At 46.3% G+C, this 9,813-nt stretch overlaps 1 protein-coding gene across 2 annotated transcripts in view; it reads left to right on the top strand.

The window, feature by feature from the left end:
• The first annotated feature begins 1,265 nt into the window (after window positions 1-1,265).
• MYH10 (myosin heavy chain 10) overlaps window positions 1,266-9,813 on the top strand; it is a 152,081-nt gene continuing 143,533 nt past the window's right edge. For both annotated transcript variants that reach the window (XM_004375992.2, XM_023731074.1), the window contains exons 1-2: window positions 1,266-1,378; window positions 8,403-8,778. In XM_004375992.2, the coding sequence (XP_004376049.1) occupies window positions 8,434-8,778 (345 nt within the window). In that variant the 5' untranslated portion in view covers window positions 1,266-1,378; window positions 8,403-8,433. The remainder of the gene's footprint in view (window positions 1,379-8,402; window positions 8,779-9,813) is intronic.

Genomic DNA, 9,813 nt, shown 5'->3' on the forward strand with positions numbered 1-9,813 from the left:
TTGATTTTGATCTTGTAACTTAAAATGCGTTCTATCTATATATAATTATGTAAGAGTTGTGTTGCAGTTGACTAGATTCCGCAGACATTTCATTAAATATTTATTAACTTTGATTTTTCCAGTTTCCTTATTTTGGGGCCTTTTATTTTTCCAGTCTCAAACATTTTCTAAGGACCTTGACTAGGCCCTAGGGGATATGACAGCCTTGCAGGAGCCCAGCCTTATATTCCTAAGAACCCCTCACCGCCCCTCTCAAGCAGGGAGTTCTCTTTGAGGAATGAATGAATGAAAGAGGTGAACGAAGTACTCCCCTCCCCCTCCCTCTCAGTCATCTCTCCAAGGCCGGCTCCCTTCTCATTATTCTGGAATTCAGTCCTGCCTGGGGGCTGGGTAGGGAGGCCCTCCCCTCGCTTAACACCAAAACTGCGGCAGCAGCAGAAGCCGTCCGGTGCCCAGCGCACCACCAGCCTTGGCCGGGTCAGCCCCGGGACCAGGGTTCGGACAGTGGCCGGAGGTCCCAAACCGCAGCCGGGGCTAGCGGAGCCTGGGCGCATGGGCAGAGCTGCACCCCGAGTCCTGCCTCCCCTCCCCCACTGCAGGTGAGCAGCAGAGCAGCGGCCCCCCACCCCCCGCAGCCCCGGTGGTGACGTAAGGCCTCTGGACCGCGCTCCCGCCCCGCCCCTGCAGGGAGCGCCGGGGGCCCGCGACTCGGCGCTGGAGCCCGTACTGCAGCGGGACACGCCGGCTGCGGCAAACAGAAGGGGTGGCAAGGCGCTCGACTGGGCTGCAGCTGCGCCCTGACGTAGGGCCAGCCGCGTCCAGTCAGACCTCGGGGCGCCGGACGGCCGCCGCCGCGGCACACCTGACTCTCGGTCCGCACCGCGAAGGACGGTGCGGCGCGCGTGTCCCTGCAAGGTACGCACCCGCTGCCTCACAGGATCGACAGGCACCCCTCCACCCTCAGTTGTCCATCTCCGCGCGAGCCAGCCAATCGCCCGCGATTGCCCCGGCCGCACCTCCCGGAATCGATGATGGGCGTGAGCTGCAGCCTATGAAATCTCGGCTCCGGTTGCCTGGGCTGGGAGCGGGAGCCAATGAGCATCATTTCAGGTGGGTGGGGGAAGCCGGACCTCGGGAAGGTAGCTTCGTTCGGATTGCTAACGTCTTCCCTTGGAGATGGGCGCGCAAACGGACCAGTGGGTCTGGGGGCGGCGGTGATGGGCGTGGAGCTGGCCCAATGAGGGTGGGAGTGGGTGGGGCAGCCCCGAGCAGCAGTGCTAAAGGAGCCCGGCGGAGGCAGCGGTGGGTTTGGGACTGAGACGCCGGCTCTGTGGTCGCGGCTGTGGACGTACGACGGCGCCACCATATTCGGCTGAAGGTGAGAGGTGCGGCTCTCCGGGTCCGAGTTCTGCGGCCGGCGGTGGGGAGGCAGTTTGGAAGTGGGGAGAGAAGGATCCCGGGCTGGAGCAACGGGGCGGCCCTGGAGGGCAGGAATGGAGCCGGAGCGGGAGCTAGGGGAAGGCAGAGAGGGCTCTGGGCGGGAGGGTTTGTGCTGCTGGGGCCGTAGATTCGTGCCTGGAGGGACCTCGGGGTACTAGAACCTCATTGGTTGGAGAGACCCCTGAAAGGGCGGGGAGTGAGGTCCTTGAGGGTGAGACCCCTGCAGGGATCAGGGCCTGGGTGTGCGGGAGGACGACCCCTGGACGGGTTGGCTGGGATGGAGATCTGGGAGTGGGGATGTAGGGACCTGGTACTCAGTGTGTGGGACCCCTGGGGGTGCAAGGTGTTGTGCTCTAGTGCCCTGGTACGGGGGTACCGGCATGTCCCGCGGGTCTGTGTCTGCCTCCCAGGAGGGGAGGGGGTTCCTGGGGCGAGCTGGAAAGCGCGATCCCAGTTGGGGCGGTGTTGGGGTTGGGGCGCTGGACAGGAAGGGCTCCTGGGTGGGTCGCTGCGTGGGCTAGGCCGGGCCAGGCTGGGCGCCCTGGCGCGGTGGAAGGGCTCGCCGAGGGCTCGGAAGGCTGGCGGCGCGTCCCGGACCTGTGGGGCGGAGGGACGGGACGGCTGGGGTTCTCCGCTGCCCGGGAAGCGCGCGGCGGGTGAGGGGCTGAGGAGCCGGCCGCGAGCTTGGGGAGAGTCGGACTCTGCTGGTGCTGGGAAGGAGGGCCGGGCGGGGGGCGGTCGGAGAACCGCTCCGGAGACCTTCCAGGCCGGGGTGGACGCTTGGCGAGACCCGAGCGGTTTGGTGGGGCGAGGCGGGAAATGTGGCGGGGGCGCGCTGCCGCAGGGCGCCGGGGGGGGGAGGGTCAGCCCTCGCCTCGGGATCCCTTTATTGTGCAAGTGGTCGGGGAATGGCTCACTGCAGTCTCTTTCTTGCCTTCTGCAGTTGGGGTCACACCCTGGTCCCATAAAATCAGACTGGAATGGGGTCGGAGGGAAGTTGAAGCGGCTGAGTGCTGGCGTAGGCGGGGGCTTTGTGGGCCTGTGGTGGGCGGACGCGACCCAGAAACGGGGGAGGCCCCCAGCCAGGCCTGCTTAGGATCTAGGGCCTTAGGCAGGACCTGGCGATTCGGCGGGTCCGAGCAGGGGCTGGTGAGGTTTGAGTAACGTGGCCTCTGCTTATGACCGTTATCTCTGTTTCTTAGGGCCTCTGCAGCTCCCTTCAAGATCACTGCGGTTGATGGAAGGGGGTGGGGTGCGCTGGGGTGGGGTAGGGAAAACAGGCGGGGTGGATCCAGACGGCAAATGAAACAAAGACTGCTGTTTTAGCTGAATAATCTAATACTAAATATAATACTTAGGCTTTGCTTAGATTTTGTTGTTGTTGTTTTTAACATTGAAACTGAGGATTCTCTGAGTCAGGCTTAATTATTCTTGATAGTATCTCACTTGGGAAAACTTTAATCTATTTATTGTTTTATTCCCTTCATCAATCTGCCCTTATTAATTATTTTTTTAGCCCCATGCTTTTGATGTTTAAGTATGCCCTGTCTGTCTCAGGTTCTGGAAAAGTGGCCATTTTATGCATCTCCTTACTTCTGCATCTTAAATTCGATTCTTCCCTGTCCTTATCTGGAGAAAGCATATGGTGTAATTGTGCGATATAGCACGAGCTTTTGCAGCCGAGGGATGTGACCTGGGAGAGCTTGGCTTTTTATTTGGGCTCCTTAGGGAGATGGTTACAGTGGAGATGGGCTGGATGGAAGGTGAGATGGAGGCAAATTTGAAGGGCATGTTATATGATAAAAGACTATGCTTCAACCGTTCATGTACTTTGTTATCACATATGAAGAATTAAAATTCCTTGTGTTAGGTCCAAGTTTTGGAAATAATTTAACACAGTGTGAACATGTCAGTTGTGGGCCATAAACAGCGATAGTTTCTTTTGCATTTGGTTTGTATTTGTGATGCTTTGATTAAGCAAAATTTTGATAAGTTAACAGATTTGCACATCCCTGTAATGTAAATGATGTTAACTGTGGTGTTCCACAAATTGGGACAGTTCTGTTGTAGTTTATCCATCTTGGAGGGATGCTGTATCATGGATAATTTATTCATCTTTTTTTTAGTATGCAGGCTACTAATAAAATTGAATTGCTTTCCTGTAGCTATACCTACAGTAGGTGCTGGGAGGCTGTTGAGAAGTTTGCTGGGTGGCTTTTCATTGGAAGTTAAAAAAAGGCCTGGGGAGGGATGGAGTCCAGAGTGGGAGGTGTGTGTCCAACCCCAATGAATGAGATGGGAGCTTTGACAGTGTAGGGGGCTAATTCATACTCAGGTAAATGCTTTAACTGTAATTAGGTAGTTATTTCAAGTGGCACGAGAGCCTTCAGATTATCTTTACGTCTGCTACAGAGGTTCCTGTTTATTCCTTTTTCCCCTAAGTATAGGTATTTTTAAAAATAAAATATAAAGCCTTTGCCGGAGAATGCTAGCGTATTCAAACTTGGTGATCAATGGCTAAGCCTACTAAGTCACAACTGATAGGGTTTTTATTTAGTAGAGAAGCAGTGTATGGTGTACTACCTGCCCTTCCAAATTCACTCCCTTTCACCGTCTGCTATTTGTTAGCTGTGTCACCTTAGGCCAGTTGTTGGCTTTGTCTGTACTTCAGATTCCTCTTCTGTAAAATGGAGATATTAATAGTACCTACCTCATAGGACTATTGTAAGGATTAAGAGTTGATATATATGTAAACTGCTTAGAAGAGTGCCTGGCCATAATTAGCGGTATACAACAACAAGCATTTGTTAGTTTTTAAGTTCTAGTATTCTCCTTTCATCAAGGCAAAGCATTCTGGAGTGGTACATTATTAAATACCAGTATTATCAAGATTGGGTACAAAATGTACCATGGAATGAAAAAAATACAACATATATGACAATCACAGATGTTGAGAGTTAAAATTAAACACCTTGACTAGCTTCATGAAGTCCATTAATTAAGCAACATTTTGAGCTCCTACTGTCTGCTAAGCACAATTCAAGGTAGAGCAAGAAGAATGCTGGAAGGGCAGTACAAAATGTTAGAAGGATAAGGATTAAATTGCCAGACTGACCTGAAAAGAACTTCTGAAAGGGTGACATTTGGGTCAGGATTTGAAGGAACGGTAGTTTTTTGGTTGTGGAGAAGTTGAAGCTCATCTTGAGGCTAGGGATGTCTAGATCCCATACTATGAGCTGGATACTAGGATGAGTGCTGGAGATATAGCAAGGAACAGGAAACTGTTGTTACAGCGTTTAGTTAGTTGTAGAAAAATCTGGAAAAGTAACAGGAACTGTCCTCACAGTGTTTCATTGTAGAACAATCTAGAAAAGTGAAAGTAATTTGTAATCCCGCTGCGTTAGCAATAGTAGGTATTATTGCTAATATCTTGAATATTTGTTCCTTACATTTTTTAATTCATGTGCATGTGATTTTCCCCCCACAAAATTGGGAGCATTTTGTAATTAATTTTGTGATTGGTTGTTTTTTTCCTTAATGTGAAATTATAAGCATTTCCCCACCTAGATTGAAATTTAACAGCTATAAAGAAGCTAGAAAAAATATGATAAATTTAAAATGTACCAATTTGATAAAATAATTTTTAAATATATAATTTACTTTTTAAAAGAAAACCTGCTCTAGAAATGACCTGTTAATTTATCCTAATTTATAGTTGCCCACTAAATTTAAGCATATAATTACATGCCCAATGTAAAATCAAAGAAATGCCTGTGTGCCTGCTGGCTGCAAGATACTTTCTTAAGTTTTAAAAAAAGATTAGAAATAGTCTTTTTCCATTCTACACTTTATACCTAACAAAAGTTATAATCACTTATTATCATATTTGGTTATAGTTGGATATATTCTTTTTTAATACACTGTCCTTAAAGGCAGGATGCATGTCCTGTTATTTGTCTCCAGACTCACCTAGGATGATTCCCACATCAGAGCTGTGCCTCCCTTCTTAGCAGTGTGCAGAGTATAAATTGGAGAGACAGAAAACTTGTTAATAGTCTGTTAGAGTAGTTCCTAGAAGTAATGGGCTTTGGAAACCATTCTTCAGAATGTGTGTATTGCCCCCTCCTAAGCAGGGGCCCTGGTGGCACAGTGGTTAAGAGCTCAGCTGCTAACCAAAAGGCTGACAGTTTGAATCCACCAGGTGCTCCTTGGAAACCCTACGGGGCAGTTCTATTCTGTCCTATAGGGTCGCTATGAGTCGGAATTGACTCAACGGCATCGGGTTTGGGTTGGTTGGGAAGCAGGTGCCTAAGAAGGCAGACACAAGTTTAGTTATAAAATGTGTTAGCATATGCTTCAATTTCTAGAAATCTTAATGTTCTGTCTTTTTTAATTTTTTTGTCCAGTGTTTTGATCTGTGATTTTTGTTTTATCCAAGTCCATAACACTTAACATTAGCATATTCTCTAAATCATGTTATGAATTAGTCTAGAACCTTGGTTTTCAACCTTTTTTCTCCCCCAGCATACCTGTCAGTAACCGTGACAACCAGAGAACTATAGTGCAGTGATTCTCAAAGTGTGGTCCCAGGATCAGCAGCATCAGCAGCATCTGGGACTAGTTAGAAAGTGCACATTCTCAGATCCAGCCCTGACCTACTGAATCGGATACTCTGGGGATGGGGCATAGCAATCTGTATTTTGAAAGCCTTCCTGGTGATTCTGATGCCTGCTAAGGTTGAGAACCACTTATCTAGAGCATGGGTGTTTGTAATGTATTACATTGTAACAGCTAATTTCTGGAGACTATTTAGAGTCCCTGGGAGGTGCAGGTGGTTAAGCAGGAGACTGCTAACCGAAAGGTTGGAGGTTCGAATACACCCGGAGACACCTCTGAAGAAAGGTCTGGCAAGCTACTTCCAAAAAATCAGCCATTGAAAACCCTACGGAGCACATTTCTACTCTTTACGCTTATAGGGTTGCCAAGAGTCAGAATAGACTCCATAGCAACTGACTGGTTGGCTTGGTATTAGCTGTTTGATTCTAGTAAATTATTATTAGGGATTAAAGGGCTAGTATCTGTAGCCACTGTCAGTGATTAACCTTTTAGGACACAGATAGATCCCGTTGGGAATCTGAAAAAAAGTGGGTGTTCTCCTTAAATAAAACAGACATATGCATACATATGCATACACAACATGTACCATTTTAGTGATTTCATGGAGTTTGAAATTATTCTGTGGACTCAAGGTTAAGAACTTCCTAACAACTTTGAACTACTTTATGATTTCCCTCGTAGCCTTCTATCTTCTTGCCTACAAGAAACCCCCAGAATTTTGGGAGAGGATTCTGGGAGGATTTGATAGAGCAAGAGTAGGTACTCAGTTGACGTCTTGCATTGATCTGGATGAAGTCATGGAAGCTGTGTTTATGAAATTTGTAATAGCCTGGATTTTGGAATAATAGCAAAAGTGTTTGATGCTATCTGATTCCAAAAAGATTTGCCAGGCTGGAATGATGAGTCAGAAAGGTGAGTGATGAATATAAAATCCTGTCATTTGATCCAAAAAGCCAATTGCACAAGTATAGGAGGAGAAGCAGCTTAGCAGCAACATGTATGGAGCTTTAGCTGATAGCTGCTTATGAGCTAAGAGTAAATGAGTGTTGCCGCTGCTGTTGTTATTATTGACTGCCTTCGAGTCAGCCCCAACTCACGGTGACCCCATGCACAACGGATTGGATCATTCTGATCTTCAGGGTTTTCACTGGCTTATTTTTTGGAAATAGATCTCCAGGCCTTTCTTCCTAGTCTGTCTCAGTCTGGACGCTCCACTGAAACCTATTCAACATCATAGCAAAACACAAGCCTCCTCTGACAGTTGGGTGGTGGCTGTGCTTGAGATGCATTGGCCAGGAATCGAACCCAGGTCCTCCCACATGGAAGACGAGAATTCTACCACTGAACCCACCAATGCCCCCAAAATGAGTGCTAAATAAACTAATTAGGTCTTGAGATACATTAGCAGTAAAAGTCACAGAGACAGTACTTACCTTAGCGTAGACTCAGTGTAGCCTAAAGTTAAATTTTTTTTTTCCTTCTGCATTGGTCAGACCATATGTAGAATATTGTGTTGGCTTCTGGGCCACACATTCTGAAGGGACATAGCACACTGGAGTCTCTTGAGATGTGAGAGATCAGGGTAATGAAATGAGTCTTGATGAATGATGGAATGCTTAGGCTGAAGAGTAGACTGAGGGAGTAGGAGCAGCTGCAGGAATAGGAGTGGAGACCTGAATAGCCACCATCACATACTTGAAAGGCTGTTGTGTTGAAGTGAAATTACATTTGCCCTCTGTAGCCCCATTTGATCACATAAAGACCACATGGGGCTGTAGAGAAGCTATAGGGGACTGATTTGAAGTATTTATGCGGAAGAACTTTCAATCTGTTGTCTGAAGGTATAATGGTAGGCATGTTTTAGACTTATTTCTTTACTCTTCCAAGCAATCATAATATGTTTTCATAACTATATTCTTGTCATAGTAATTCTGGTACCACTCCATGGACCTTTAATTATAAATCTCTCTCTTTTTTTTTTTTCGTTCTCCTTTCCCTTCTTAACTCCCTGTTGATTTGTGGTGAGGTTGCGAGAGGAGATGGAAAAAAAAAAAAAAGTCACCTTGCTTTGCTTTTTTCTTCTGATTGTTTTTCAGCCCTCAGTACCTAAGGGTAAATCTTGAGTTGTCTTAAGACGAGCAGACTCATAATTTGTGGCTACCCCTGAAACTTACCTGGGAAGCTACTTGGTGTGGCTGTGGAGAGGAATACCCCAGAACCTTAACTCAAAGTTAATGCTCTTACATTTACCAACGGGTTTGTCTTAAGTTTCTTAGAAAACTAAAGCTCTTGAATTCTTGTATATTTTTAAAATATCTAACTTTCTTCTTCTCCTCTTTCCTTAGAGGTGATTGCTCTTGGATCCTTCTGCTTACAATGGCACAAAGAACTGGACTCGAAGACCCCGAGAGATATCTCTTTGTGGATAGGGCCGTCATCTACAACCCTGCCACTCAAGCTGATTGGACAGCTAAAAAGTTAGTCTGGATTCCATCAGAACGCCATGGCTTTGAGGCAGCTAGTATCAAAGAAGAGCGGGGAGATGAAGTTATGGTTGAGTTGGCTGAAAATGGAAAGAAAGCAATGGTCAACAAAGATGACATTCAGAAGATGAACCCACCTAAGTTTTCCAAGGTGGAGGATATGGCAGAATTGACATGCTTGAATGAAGCATCTGTTTTACATAATTTGAAGGATCGCTACTATTCAGGACTTATCTATGTAAGTATTCCTTCTAAATGATCACATGAAGTGGTGAGTGGGAATTAAGATAAATTATAGATATTGTTATAATCAAATGAGAATGTGGAATGCCCACACACTCTGTTTAACATTACTATTGCTATTCAAGATAGACATATTGGTTCTTGCTTACCCAAGTCTTCTTTGCTTTAAATCTTAACACATAATTTTAACTAACCCAGTCAGTAATTACATGTAATAAAATGGTACTTGAAGATTTGTAGAAGTGCTCTGGAGCGTAACAAGATGGGAGAAAGCATGTGGCAGAAAGACTAGGGAGTTTTATACAGTGATAAGATGCAGACAGTAAGTTGGTAGAACATCAAGTGTATGTCTAGCTGTCTAACATGGAGGGGCTGCAAGCTTAGAGGTTTCATTGAAGAGGAAGAACAGTTTCCTTGGGTACAGGGAAGTGGGAAAGACATACTGAGGTTTTTAAGAGGAAACAATTTAGGGTGAGATTGAGGCTTGGGGGTTGCCCTTGTGGTTAGCAGCTGACACATATGTTATGGTCGCAGATGATATCACTGACCATATAGAAGTTATTGAAAATAATAAGAGATAAAGTAGAGAGGAAGAATGCAAGCCAGATACTGAAAAAAAAAAAAAAACATCTAGAATGATAGAATAAGTTTGAGGGAATAGTAGACAGAGGTGACAATGACTTAGAATGAAGAGAAGTAGATAAGTTGAGAGAGATTAATGGTCTGAATTTGGAAAAGGTGGTTGAATTTTATACAAGGAGTGTGCTACTGAAGCTCATGAATAATCTAGCCCTAGTTTTCCCACGAATACTTACTGAGCACCTACTGTGTCTAGATACTGGGGATAGTGTGGTGAATGAGATAGACAAGGTCCCTGCCTTCGTGATGTGAATGAGTAAACATAAGTTGGAGGATCCTGTAGGAAATGAAACAGGGCTATGAGATAGAGTAAGTAGATTGGCTTTCACAGTGGGTCAGTGAAGGCCTCTTTGAGGAGATAGCATTTAAGCTGGACTCTGACTCATAGGAA

The sequence above is a fragment of the Trichechus manatus genome, unplaced genomic scaffold (assembly GCF_000243295.1).
Source record: "Trichechus manatus latirostris isolate Lorelei unplaced genomic scaffold, TriManLat1.0 scaffold00040, whole genome shotgun sequence".
NCBI lineage: Eukaryota > Metazoa > Chordata > Mammalia > Sirenia > Trichechidae > Trichechus > Trichechus manatus.